The sequence below is a fragment of the Salvelinus sp. IW2-2015 genome, linkage group LG22, assembly GCF_002910315.2.
Source record: "Salvelinus sp. IW2-2015 linkage group LG22, ASM291031v2, whole genome shotgun sequence".
NCBI lineage: Eukaryota > Metazoa > Chordata > Actinopteri > Salmoniformes > Salmonidae > Salvelinus > Salvelinus sp. IW2-2015.
Window position 1 is genome coordinate 147,811 of NC_036862.1, and position 14,915 is coordinate 162,725.

The window sequence follows — 14,915 nt, forward strand, 5'->3', positions numbered from 1 at the left end:
GTAATGTCTTGAGTCATCCTATGTAGCTAGGCTAGTCTGCCTAAGCTGCAGAACTGTCTGACAATCATTTTTACTAGTTCTTCAAAGTAGATAAGGCATAATCTATCTCTCTAATTGTTGTGTTGTGTACATTCCTCTCTCATGCGGTCTATGTGTATCTAACCTAACGTAGAATGTGGCTGGCGTAAAAGTGTATTCATCTCTGAGCCTAAAAAACTGGCGTCATAGTAGTTAATTACCACGTCTATTTGCTTATTGAAAACTACAATTCCCCTCAGCCCAGCGTCTCAAATAGTTATTGACTAGATTTATCTCATGAATGACTTGATTTCTCTCTGGAGAAATGGTGCATTGGATTCAGAAAAAAACTGAACTAAAATGTTGGTTCATCGCTCATTACTACCTTCAAGGCTACATGGAGTGCGTGGTTGGTTGTGTCCCAATAATATCTCCTTCCTCCTGAAGTGTGCTCTTGTTCACTACTCCCCACAAATGGAAAAGCACTGGATAGGTGTAGGCAAGGCCTAGAGCAGTGGTCACCAACCGGTCAATCTCTAACGCATTCCTAGTCGATCACCAAACATTTCCTTAAAACATATTTTTTTTTTATAAGCCTTGCATTCCTGTTTTTTTTATTTGTTTCGCGCTGTTGGCGGTAGGTACACTTGATTCAGTAGCATTAGCGCCGGGAAGACAAAGTGCTCCCATTTTGAACCATTTCATGTCTCTGAAGGTAGAACTCCGCCTAGAACTCTGCCAGGCCCAGGGAGCAAATTTGAACCATTTCATGTTTCTGAAGGGCGAACTCTGCCTACCCAGCAGGCCCCAGAGAGCAAATCAAGCTGACCTTTGCAATGAGGTCAATGAGAGGCGTGGCTCCCAGCTCCTCGATGTGCTGCTCGTCGAGGCAGGACATGTAGTAGAACTGGGCCTTCTTCTCGGCGTCGCTGCTGGAGTTGAACGTGCCGTTCTCTAAAGAAGGAGGGGAAAAGAGGGGGAGGGAATAAGAGGAAAATATGGATGAGGAGGAGGAGAACAGAGGCTAATGTGATTGTGTGAGGCAGAGACAAGACCTCTCATTCCCTTCTATTATACACTGTAAAAAAAAATATCTAGTTGATTCAACTAATATTTATTTATTAACTGGTTCCACAGCCTTGTTAAGTTTATTCAACTTTTCAGTCAAAGTGTTAACTGAACTTAAAATRTTTAGTTGGCCCAAACTTAGATCCAACTTGAGAAAAGGTAGGTTTTGAGAAAAATTTGATAGGGACAACCACAGTGCGTTTACAATACAATGTTTTCAACATGCATATTTGACACATGCTGACATTGTGCATTCTCATTTATAGAGTCATTATTATTCAATATGTCCATCTGGGATTTGATCTGATCATCCTGCTATTCAACCATGTCTGTGCCAGTAACCATGTCTCTCATCATTGATTTGATTGAGTTATTTTAGGGTTCTGTTTTAATGTTACTCCTTTATCACTATGATAAACACAATTGTTTTTCTTGAGTGTACTTAACAGACCTGAGACTTACTTTGAAGTGCAAAGTGTAGAAATGCAGGTGAAAAAAGTAATAGACACAGTGATACTGGCGTAGCAAGAAGATTGGAATGCTGAGTTCAGGTAACAATGACCGAAAAGTTAAGTAAACTGAAAAAGGCTGTGGAACCAGTTACTAAATAATAATTAATTAAATCAACTTAAAAAAAAAAAAATGTAACAGTGCAAGTGATTTACCATGACAGGAGATGAGAACAGGTTTGAAGCAAATAACAGGACGTCATGGACAGTTAAACCGCTGTTGAACCATGGCTGACTGTTCTGACAGTTAAGGAGCTGGGGGATTGGACCATGACCGCTGTGGGCCGGTTGGGACACGCACACACATACATACAGTATATGACTATGGCCAGTGATGGTGTCTTGTGAACGACTCACGTATGGCCTTGTGTTCATTTCGAAAGGTTGACTAAGTCAGTAGCTCTCAATTCTCTCCTCAGGGACCCCCAGCCGTTCCAGAGCTAGCACACCTGATTCAACTGGTTAATAAACATAATAATGAAACCTATGGAATTGTAACAATATAATATGGCTATTAAACCATTTAGAACCTAATGAGTATGGGTATTTATAGAACCTTCAACAACAAAAAAGGTTCCACATAGCAACAAAAAGGGATCTGCTATGGTTACAAGCCAAAGACCCTTATTTGGCACTATATAGAACCATTTGTTTTTAGTGTGCAGCCTTCATCTGTTTCAATGGAAAAAATAAACACTGAAGATCCATAGAGAAGGAAATGGAGATAGAGACAAAGACAGAGATAGAGGGAGAGAGAGAAAGAGCGAGATGGGAGAGAGTCAGAGAGAGAGAGGGAAAGGGAACGAGACAGAGAGGCAGAGGGAGAGGTAGAGAGAACGGGAAAGACACAGGAAGTTAGGGGTTTGAAGCAGAACGCTTTAGAGTGCTACCAACAGGGGAAATGTAGATGTGAAACAAGTGAGTAAAAAACACGAGGAAAGGTGTTAAGAGAATGAGAGGAGGAGATCGAAGACAGGATAGTTTTGGTAGGATAGTTTTTTTTTAGTCACATGCTCGTCTCCATCTCCACAGCGACGGAAGAAGTCTGTTGTTGTAGCCCCCTCATGCGGTTACGTCGGAAGACCAGTCGTGCTGGATCAGCAGGTGTCCGTGCAGTAAAAGGGTTCAGGCCAATTGGCAAAATAGGAATAGTAGCCAAAGAAATTGACTGATGGACCACTACAGCCAACAGTCCGGTATGCTCTAGATAGCTAGCGGTCCGCGGCTAGCAGATGGGCATTCAGGGGATGTCGCGACGAAGGAGCCAGTTGAAAAAAAACCTCGGGCGGATTACGTTGGTAGTTCAGACAAGTTGGATCGGCGGGGCTCCGTATCGGCAATACAAGGGGTCCAGGCGAATTGGCAAAATAGGTATTGTATCTCAAGGAGTGGCTAATCAAATCAAATCAAATTTATTTATATAGCCCTTCTTACATCAGCTGATATCTCAAAGTGCTGTACAGAAACCCAGCCTAAAACCCCAAACAGCAAGCAATGCAGGTGTAGAAGCACGGTGGCTAGGAAAAACTCCCTAGAAAGGCCAAAACCTAGGAAGAAACCTAGAGAGGAACCAGGCTATGAGGGGTGGTCAGTCCTCTTCTGGCTGTGCCGGGTGGAGATTATAATAGAACATGGCCAAGATGTTCAAATGTTCATAAATGACCAGCATGGTCAGCATGGTCAAATAATAATAATCACAGGAGTTGTCGAGGGTGCATTAAGTCAGCACCTCAGGAGTAAATGTCAGTTGGCTTTTCATAGCCGATCATTAAGAGTATCTCTACCGCTCCTGCTGTCTCTAGAGAGTTGAAAACAACAGGTCTGGGACAGGTAGCACGTCCGGTGAACAGGTCAGGGTTCCATAGCCGCAGGCAGAACATGGTCCTCTTCAGCTAGCCGGGAGATGGGCGTAGCATAGGCTAGCTCCAGGCTAATTGGTGCTTGCTTCGGGACAGGGACGTTAGCAGGAGAAGCCAATCGGATAGCAGCTAGCTAGCCACGGTGATCGAGGTGAAGAGGTTCAGAGCTTGCAGTAGGAATTTGGTGGTATGGAGAAAAAGGAKTCCGGTAAGCTCTGGGTTGAAACTCACTGTACAGACAGGAGTTGTCCTGGCTAGAGGTTAGCTGATGACCGCTAGCAGTGGCTAGCTTACTACTAGCTAGTAGTTAGTTAGCTGGCTAGCTTCTGTTGGGGTTTGCGGTTCTGAGGTCAAGAAAATAGCAGATCCATACCACATTGGGTGAGGCGATTTGCAGGAGAGTATGTTGAAGTTGGGGTTAAGAAAAATATGAAAAAATATATAAAATTATATATATAAAGATATACTGTATATACGGGACAAGATGAAGACAAAAGATGTCTGACTGCTACGCCATCTTGGATGTTATATGACCGGCCAATGCTGCAGAACAGATCAACTAATTATCATACAGAAGCTATAACTCATGCCCTTTTGTCAACAATACAAAACATTTTTTTAAATGGGTGTGACCTCAAAGGATGCTCTGGTCCATCTCACAGATGGTTGCAGACATGATTAAATTAAATGACTCAGAGCTGGAATATTCCGCCAGTAAGTTAGCAGCAGAACATACACACAGGCACGTACCCAAGCACGTACGCACGCATGCACATACGCGCAAGCACGCACACGCACTTCACTGAGAGGACAACACACACTTTGCTGAGAAGACAACTCAGGTTACGTCCCAAATGGCACCCTATTCAAAAGTAGTGCACTAAATAGGGAGCAATTTGGGACACGGCATTAGACTGGCACTGCTTCCTGACTGTTGTTGATGAGGGGTAATTCTACACCAGCGCACAGTTAATTTAGTCCTGTTTGTTTTTTCTCTGTGTGGTCGAACAAAAAGACACCGTTGACAAGCTGCATCAAAACAGACTACTGGGAGAAAGCCATATCTCTCTTCTGAATCGCTAACACAATCACATTCGGACAAGCATAATATTGTTAACTGTACGGATATACACACAAGCACAAACAAGTATACACACATGCACGCACACACAAGCATACACACACACACACACACATACACACACATACACACTCCCTCATTAAGCTTCAGTGGCTTTCCTGCTAGTAGGGCAGCTAAAGGGGAACAAACAGGGTCACAGTAACCTCTGGTACACACACACAAGTATACACACAAGCATACACACATGCACGCATGCACATACAAACATACACACACACACACACTTAAACACTTGCTCGTTAAGCTTTAGTGGCTCTCCCGTTAGTAGGGCTGAAGGGGAACAAACAGGGTCACAGTAACCCCTGGTATAGTGGAGTGAGACTGGCATCCCAGTACTGAATAGTTTTAGTTCAACATTCGATGGAGCATAAAGTTCTGCATGCACCGGAAGCAGCAAGGTATTTACCAGAACTGCACTGTGCGTGGCCCTCAGCCCCAGGTCTAGGTTATGTCCATTCCCTTCATAGTGCACAAGGGCCCTGGTAAAAAAGTAGTGCACTATAAAGGGAATAGGGTGCCATTTGGAACACATCCCTGGTCTGCCCACTTAGCAAGACAAGCTGATTCAGCTGGCCTCAAAAACCACACAGCACTATAGATGCTGACTAGCCTGGTCCAGTGGTGTAGGTAGAAATTGCTGTGTGGCTGTGCATGAGTAAAAGTGACTGGGACAACATTTTCCAGCAAAAATACCCTGACATATTTAAGTGAAAATTTGTGCAATCACATTGCATAATTTAACACATAACACAGGATAAATGTGACCACAAAGTTCCCTTGGGAAACAAGCCCGTTATTAGGCCTATTGCCAAGTAGGCAGCGCAACTACACAAGTTATAATTACTGTCAACACCACTGAAAGAAACAGGCTGACTGTCCGAGTCCGACAGTAAACAAACATAATGAAATAGGCTACACAACGTCTCACAACGTGAGTTCCATGTTCGGGGAAGCAGCTTAACACCAGCTAGAGGAAAACAGTTTTAGGAGGATTCGGGAAAAAAATGTGGCTTTTATAAACACATTTTGTGCAATTCTACGACACTTTACATGTCTGGAGACACTATCCGAATCTTTAATAATAGGCATTCTACAAAAATAACAGCGTAGTCCTACTCTGCTGATACTGACAAACTGAGATCAAGAAAAACGACCTTGTCTTGAATGCAACCATCTAATCTAGGCCTACAAAAAAGGGAGACACATATTATACAATATGAGGAAATTAGTGTTCTAAACGTTCCAGTGACTGACTCATTCAATGATAAAGACAGTATGTGCATTCTGTCACACCCTGATCTGTTTCACCTGTCCTTATGATTGTCTCCACCCCCTCGAGGTGTCACTTATTATCCCCGGTGTATATATCCCTGTGTTTCCTGTCTCTCTGTGCCAGTTCGTCTTGTTTGCCAAGTCAACCAACAGTTTTCCTTGCTCCTATTTTTCCCCAGTCTCTTTTGGTTCTAGTCCTCCTGGTTTCGACCCTTGCCTGTCCTGACTCCGTACCCGCCTGCTTGACCACTCTGCCTGTTCTGTCTTCAAGCCTGCCTATCCCCTTGTACTGTTTGGACTCTGATCTGGTTACTGAACCCCTGCCTGGCCTGCCCTTGAGACTGCCCTTCATCTGGTACTGTTTTGGACCCGGTTTATGAACTCTCGCCTGTCCCCGACAACACTGTTAACACATTTGGGCTCCTGAGTGGCGCAGTGGTCTAAGGCACTGCATCTCAGTGCTTGAGGTGTCACTACAGACACCCTGGTTCGATTCCAGGCTTTATCACAACCGGCCGTGATGGGTGGCGTACGATTGGCCCAGCGTCATCCGGGTTTGGCCGGTGTAGTCCGTCATTGTAAATAAGAATTGGTTTTAACTGACTTGCCTAGTTAAATAAAATAAAAAAATAAAATAAAAAATTGCCAACACTCTCTCAACATTGTCATGAAATAGTGTGGTATGTTTACAGTATGCACTGTGTCTGTGTATTGTGTACAAACAACTCACCCAGCAGGTGTTTGAGGAGAGCCTGGTTCTGGTCCCAGATGCTGTTGAAGGTGCTCCAACGAGAGCGTCCGTCAGGGAGAGGGTTCTTGCGTACCCAGCCCCCGCAGGCGTACTGGTAGAAGTCATGGCAGGGGTCAGCGCTGCGGTCCAGGGCCTCTACGATCTTACTGGCCACCGTAATACAGGCCTCAGTCAGACACAGGCTCCGCGCTGGGTCTGGTTACAAGGTAGAAAAACAGAATTCTATGATGCTTTAAAAAGCCTGCTGGTACAGTATAATGCTTTATGATGTGGTTATAATGGAAGTTAACAAGACTTTTTTTCACAAGCATGTATGACTCCATAATGTCTTAATAATCACTCATAACGATAATGCTAAACACCAGCCAGCTGAAATGTTGATACACAGAGAGACATAACATATTATAAGCCTTATTATAAGACATAACACTTGTGTGCTTGTGCGCTTGTGTCCGTGCGTGTAACCAAAGGCCTCGCCTGTGTTGTAGCGCATGCCCAGCGTGACAGCACATCCGAACAGGGCGAGGAGAGAGCAGAGCAGCACACCAGCCAGCACTACCTCCATTTGCGTCCTCCTGCCCAGGGGACCGAGGAGCTGGATGCCGCCCTTCCGAAAGCCAACCTGTGGAAACACATGAGCCAGAGACAGAAGAGAGGATGGGATGACATCACATGTATCACAGACATAGTCAAGTCCATTCGTGCAGAGCTGTGGTGAAGTTCTAACACTCCCGGCACATGTCACATATCCAAATCTCCCYATCGGAGACCGGGGTTCAATCCCTTCCCACCGTTTTTTCCCCACCTGCCTGTATCCCCTTCTGATTTGCATACTGTCTAAATAAATATATCTAGTGCATTCGGAAAGTATTCAGGCCCCTTGACTTCTTCCACATTTTGTTACGTTCAAGTCATATTCTAAAATGGATAAAATAGTTTTTCACCCTCATCAATCCACACACAATACCCCATAATTGGGCGGCATGTAGCCTAGTGCTCGAATCCCCGAGCTGACAAGGTAAAAATCTGTTGTTCTGCCACTGAACAAGGCAGTTAACCCACTGTTCCCCGGTAGGCCGTCATTGTAAATAAGAATTTGTTCTTAACTGACTTGCCTAGTTAAATAAAGGTTACATTTTAATTAAAAAGAGGCGACTCCGGGATGCTGGCCTTCTAGGCAGAGTTCCTCTGTCCAGTGTCTGTGTTCTTTTGCCCATCTTAATCTTTTCTTCTTATTGGGCAGTCTGAGATATGGCTTTTTCTTTGCAACTCTGCCTAGAAGGCCAGCATCCCGGAGTCGCCTCTTCACTGTTGACGTTGAGACTGGTGTTTTGCGGGTACTATTTAATGAAGCTGCCAGTTGAGGACTTGTGGGGTGTCTGTTTCTCAAACTAGACACTCTAATGTACTTGTCCTCTTACTCGGTTGTGCTACGAGGCCTCCCACTCCTCTTCATATTCTGGTTAGAGAAAGTTTGCGCTGTTCTGTGAAGGGAGTAGTACACAGCATTGTACGAGATCATCAGTTTCTTGGCAATTTCTCACATGGAATAGCCTTCATTTCTCAGAACAAGAATAGACTGACGAGTTTCAGAAAAAAGTTATTTGTTTCTGGCCATTTTGAGCCTGTAATCGAACCCACAAATGCTGATGCTCCAGATACTCAACTAGTCTATTTATTGCTTCTTTAGTCAGCACCACAGTTTTCAGATGTGCTAACACAATTGCAAAAGGGTTTTCTAATGATCAATTAGCCTTTTAAAATTATAAACTTGGATTAGCTAACACAAAATGCTATTGGAACACAGGAGTGATGGTTGCTGATAATGGGCCTCTGTACGCCAATGTACAGTTGAAGTCGGAATTTAATACACTTAGGTTGGAGTCATTAAAACTCATTTTTCAACCACTCCACACATTTCTTGTTAACAAACTATAGTCTTGGCAGGTCGGTTAGGACATCTACTTTGTGCATGACACAAGTCATTTTCCCAACCATTGTTTACAGACAGATTATTTCACTTATAATTCACTGTACCACAATTCCAGTGGGTCAGAAGTTTACATACACTGAGTTGACTGTTCTTTTAAACAGCTTGGAAAATTGTACATGTGGATGTATTTCAAGGCCTACCTTCAAACTCAGTGCCTCTTTGCTTGACATCATGGGAAAATCAAAAGAAATCAGCCAAGACCTTAGAAAAAAAGGTCTGGTTCATCTTTGGGAACAATTTCCAAACGCCTGAAGGTACCACGTTCATCTGTACAAACAATAGTACACAAGTATAAACACCATGGGACCACGCAGCCGTCATACCGCTCAGAAAGGAGACGTGTTCTGTCTCCTAGAGATGAACGTACTTTGGTTTGAAAAGTGCAAATCAATCCCAGAACAGCAAAGGACCTTGTGAAGATGCTGGAGGAAACAGGTACAAACGTATCTATATCCACAGTAAAACGAGTTCTGTATCGACATAACCTGAAATGCTGCTCTGCAAGGAAGAAGCCACTGCTCAAAATCCACCATAAAAAAACCAGACAACGGTTTGCAACTGCAAATGGGGACAAAGATCGTACTTTTTGGATAAATGTCCTCTGGTTTGATTAAACAAAATTAGAACTGTTTGGCCATAATGACCTTTGTTATGTTTGGAGGAAAAAGGGGGAGGATTGCAAGCTGAAGAACACCATCCCAACCATGAAGCATGGGGGTGACAGCATCATGTTGTGGGGGTGCTTTGCTGCAGGAGGGACTGGTGAACTTCACAAAATAGATGGCTTCATGAGGGAGGAAAATGATGTGGATATATTGAAGCAACATCTCAAGACATCAGTCAGGAAGTTAAAGCTTGGACGCAAATGGGTCTTCCAAATGGACAATGACCCCAAAGCATACTTCCAAAGTTGTGGCAAAATGGCTTAAGGACAACAAAGTCAAGGTATTCGAATGGCCATCACAAAGCCCTGACCTCAAACCTATAGACATTTTGTCGGCAGACCTGAAAAAACGTTTGCGAGCAAGGAGGCCTACAAACCTGACTCAGTTACACCAGCTCTGTCAGGAGGAATGGACCAAAATTCACCCAACTTATTGTGGGAAGCTTGTGGAAGGCTACCCGAAATCTTTGACACAAGTAAAACAATTTAAAAGGCAATGCTACCAAATACTAATTGAGTATGTAAACTTCTGACCCACTGGGAATGTGATGAAATAAATAAAAGCTGAAATAAATAATTCTCTCTACTATTATTCTGACATTTCACATTCTTAAAACAAAGTGGTGATCCTAACTGACCTAAGACAGGGAATTCTTACAAGGATTAAATGTCAGGAATTGTGGAAAAACTGAGTTTACATGTATTTGGCTAAGGTGAATGTAAACTTCCGACTTCAACTGTAGATATTCCATAACAAATCAGCCGTTTCCAGCTACAATAGTCATTTACAACATACTTTACAGCACTGCTTATATAGACAGGTGTGTGCCTTTCCAAATCATGTCCAATCAATTGAATTTACCACAGGTGGACTCCAATCAAGTTGCAGAAACATCTCAAGGATGATCAATGGAAACAGAATGCACTTGAACCTAAAAAAAAAAATAGGGTTTAAAAAAAAATCAATTTCAGAATATGACTGTAACGTAACAAAATGTGGAAAAAGTGAATAGGTCTGAATACTTTCTGAATGCACTGTATATATATTTTTAACCCTCCATACCTCTTTCCGAGCGACTTTCTAATGAATGAAATATCACTATAAAGTTCATCTCGAATACAATTGAGAAAGTTCACAGAGAATACAATTTTGCAAGAGCACAGGCCAGCTCTCGATTTGGCAGTCAGTCTTTCATGAGGGACTACTATGAAGTATAGTGTAGTTTAGTGTAGTTTAAGAAAATGTCAAAAGTTTAAAAAAGGACATTGTTTGCACTTAGGAAGGGTGGATGTGGGGATTGAACCCCGGTCTCAGCTGGGGAGTTAAAAATATAAATAAAATTACTAGAACTGGATTTGCAGATAGTAATTACATTATAAAAAAAAAAAAGCTATGACAGAGATATGTAGTTATCCCACCTAACCGTCTTAAGACGAATGCACTAAATGTAAGTCGCTTAAATGGGGGTATTATATGTGACTCAGAGATTGACATTTAAGTCTGAAAGGCAATTCCCAACAGGGCAAACCAGGAATATTTTTTGGTTGCCCGAAGATTATGATAACTTGCTTGAAAATGTAAATTAGCAATTTAACGTACAATCATTGGATAACAAAATAAACAAGCTACGATCACGAATATCCTACCAACGGGATATTAAAAACTGTAACATCTTATATTTCACAGAGTTGTGGCTGAACAATGGCACAGATAAAATACAGCTTATGGGGTTTACGCTGCAACGGCAAGATAGAACAGCTGCCTCCGGTAAGACAAGGGGTGGCGGTCGGTGTATATTTGTAAACAACTACTGGTGCAAAAAATCTAATATTAAGGAAGTCTCGAGGTTTTGCTCGCCTGAGTTAGAGTATCTCATGATAAGCAGTAGACCACACTATTTACCAAGAGAGATTTCATCTATATTTTCCGTAGCTGTCTATTTACCACCACAAACTGATGCTGGCACTAAGTCCACACTCAATGATGTAAYGGCAGTCTAGCTCTTCCTCCTCCTCAGACGAGGAGAGGCGAGAAGGATCAGAGGACCAATGTACAGCGTGGTAAGTTTCCATGATTTAATGACAAGAAAACTAGACAAAATACAAAACAACAAACGTACTAACCGTCACAGTCCCGTGTGGCACAAACACTGACACAGGAAACAACCACCCACAAAATCCCAACACAAAACAAATCACCTATATATGATTCTCAATCAGGGACAACGATTGACAGCTGCCTCTGATTGAGAACCATATTAGGCTGAACACAGAAACAGACAAACTAGACACACAACATAGAATGCCCACCCAGCTCACGTCCTGACCAACACTAAACAAGCAAAACACATAAGAACTCTGGTCAGGACGTTACAAATGAGCTGTATAAGGCCATAAGAAAACAGGAAAACGCTCATCCAGAGGCCTGTGCTCCTAGTGGCCGGGGACTTTAATGCTGGGAAACTTAAAATGGGAATCCTTTTTACCTAATTTCTACCAGCATGTTAAATGTGCAACCAGAGGGGAAAAAACTCTAGACCATCTTTACTCCAAACACAGAGACGTGTACAAAGCTCGCCCTCGCCCTCCATTTGGCAAATCTGACCATAATTCTATCCTCCTGATTCCTGCTTACAAGCAAAAACTAAAGCGGGAAGCACCAGTGACTCGTCAATAAAGAAGTGGTCAGATGAAGCAGATGCTAAGCTACAGGACTGTTTTGCTAGCACAGACTGGAATATGTTCCGGGATTCTTCTGATGGCATTGAGGAGTACACCACATCAGTCAATGGCTTCATCAATAAGTGCATCGATGACATCGTCCCCCAGTGAACGTTCGTACATACCCCAACCAGAAACCATGGATTACAGGCAACATCCGCACTGAGGTAAAGGGTAGAGCTGCCGCTTTCAAGGAGCGGGAGACTAATCCGGACGCTTATAAGAAATCCCGCTATGTCCTCAGACGAACCATCAAACAAGCAAAGCGTCAAAACAGGATTAAGATTGAATCCTACTACACCGGCTGTTACGAATCCCTTTGGCCCGACAGTCTAGGGGGGATGGTAACGAGACCCGTAACATAACTCACGCAAAGTGTAACAGTGACAAAGTAACGGTGAGAACGAAATGACACAGACAACTTAATTACCGTCAAACACTCAGGGTTTATTTCTAAACACACGGTAAAGGGGGGCAGGAAAATGGGCTGAGCTGGACCCAAGGAAAGAAATAATAAGTATCCAAAAATACCCCTAAGTTAGACTAGCCTACTTCACCAACAGCTAACTAACTAACCAAAAATACAGTGGGTGGTCCGCCCAGGTCTAACTAGTGTATTTAACAGAGTTTACCTACGGGTAGTGTATGCCCATGGGCGACCTGTCTGGTTACCCCCTTTTCCCACCACAAATGGGGACAAAATGACATGTATCCTAAACCACACAAGAGATCTACAACATATGGCATTTACAGAGAGATTGAGCTCTAGAGAACACAACTGACAGGGTTTTTAAACCAAGGGAAAGGGACTGTGATTGGGTAAGGGAAAAGGAGCAGGTGTCTTCCGATTAGCGACTGATTGATGACTGATTGGGGAATGATGATTGTCACCTGTGAGTAGGGGAGAAGGAGAGAAAAGAAATACACACAGGATACACACAGAATACCTGTATCCGTAACACCGGCTCTGACGCTCGCCGGATGTGCCAGGACTTGAAAACTATTACGGACTACAAAGGGAAACCCAGATGCGAGCTGCCCAGTGACGCAATCCTACCAGACGAGCTAAATGTATTTTATGCTCGCTTTGAGGCAAGCAACACTGAAGCATGCATAAGAGCACCAGCTGTTCTGGATGATTGTGTGATAATGCTCTCGGTAGCCGATATTAACAAAACCTTTAAACAGATAACATTCACAAAGCAGCTGGGCCAGACGGATTACCAGGACGTGTACTCAAAGCATGCGCGGACCAACTGTCAAGGACTAAACACCTCCCTCTGCATCTGGATCCTGGACTTCCTGACGGGCCACCCCCAGGTAGTAAGAGTAGGCAACAACACATCCGCCACAATGATCCTTAATTAACACAGGGGCCCCTCAGGAGTGTGTACTTAGTCCCCTCCTGTATTCCCTGTTCACCCATGACTGCGTGGCCAAACACGACTCCAACACCATCATTAAGTTTGCTGACGACACAACAGTGGTAGGCCTGATCATCGACAACGATGAGACAGCCTATAGGGAGGAGGTCAGAGACCTGGCCATGTGGTGCCAGGATAACTTTCAACCGGTTTTCCCCATTAAGCAGCGAGTCGGAGTCTGAGGCTGAGCCTTCTCTTGTCTCTACTCCTCCCGTTACGGGGTCTGAGACGCCGAAGCTTCCCACCATTAGCTCTGACAAATTGAAAACCCTAGTCATTGGCGACTCCATTACCCACAGTATTAGACTTAAAACGAATCATCCAGCGATCATACACTGTTTACCAGGGGGCAGGGCTACCGACGTTAAGGCCAATCTGAAGATGGTGCTGGCTAAAGCTAAAACTGGCGAGTGTATAGAGATATTGTTATCCACGTCGGCACCAACAATGTTAGGATGAAACAGTCAGAGGTCACCAACATAGCTTCAGTGTGTAAATGAGCTAGAAAGATGTGTCGGCATCGAGTAATTGTCTCTGGCCCCCTCCCAGTTAGGGGGAGTGATGAGTCTCACAACACAATCGCTGGTTGAAAACTGTTTTCTGCCCCTCCCAAAAGATAGAATTTGTAGATTGGCCCTCTTTCTGGGACTCACCCACAAACAGGACCAAACCTGGCCTGCTGAGGAGTGACGGACTCCATCCTAGCTGGAGGGGTGCTCTCTTCTTATCTACCAACATAGACAGGGCTCTAACTCCTCTAGCTCCACAATGAAATAGGGTGCAGGCCAGGCAGCAGGCTGTTAGCCAGCCTGCCAGCTTAGTGGAGTCTGCCACTAGCACAGTCAGTGTAGTCAGCTCAGCTATCCCCAATGAGACCGTGTCTGTGCCTCGACCTAGGTTGGGCAAAACTAAACATGGCGGTGTTCGCCTTAGCAATCTCACTAGGATAAAGACCTCCTCCATTCCTGCTCAAGGATGGTAAGTTGGTGGTTGAAGATATCCTCTAGTGGTGTGGGGCTGTGCTTTGGCAAAGTGGGTGGGGTTATATCCTTCCTGTTTGGCCCTGTCCGGGGTATCATCGGATGGGGCCACAGTGTCTCCTGACCCTTCCTGTCTCAGCCTCCAGTATTTATGCTGCAGTAGTTTATGTGTCGGGGGCTAGGGTCAGTTTGTTATATCTGGAGTACTTCTCCTGTCTTATTCTCTCTTTCTCTCTTTCTTTCTCTCTCTCGGAGGACCATGCCTCAGGACTACCTGGCATGATGACTCCTTGCTGTCCCCAGTCCACCCTGCCGTGCTGCTGCTCAGTTTCAACTGTTCTGCATGGGCTATGGAACCCGGACCTGTTCACCGGACGTGCTACTGTCCCAGACCTGCTGTTTTCAACTCTCTAGAGACCGCAGGAGCGGTAGAGATACTCTTAATGATCGGCTATGAAAAGCCAACTGACATTTACTTCTGAGGTGCTGACTTGCTGTACCCTCGACAACTACTG

The 14,915-nt window shown here is 44.1% G+C and overlaps 1 protein-coding gene across 5 annotated transcripts in view; it reads right to left on the reverse strand.

The window, feature by feature from the left end:
• The window catches only part of ece2b (endothelin converting enzyme 2b), a 65,790-nt gene that overhangs the window by 20,479 nt on the left and 30,396 nt on the right, over positions 1 to 14,915 (reverse strand). For all 5 annotated transcript variants that reach the window (XR_002879798.2, XM_024014260.2, XM_024014262.2 and 2 more), the window contains 3 exons: positions 7,096 to 7,240; positions 6,598 to 6,813; positions 848 to 972 (listed from right to left, as the gene is read on the reverse strand). Coding sequence is in view for 4 of the 5 variants with exons in the window: in XM_024014260.2 (XP_023870028.1) it covers positions 848 to 972; positions 6,598 to 6,813; positions 7,096 to 7,240 (486 nt within the window). In the remaining variant the exon portion in view is untranslated. The remainder of the gene's footprint in view (positions 1 to 847; positions 973 to 6,597; positions 6,814 to 7,095; positions 7,241 to 14,915) is intronic.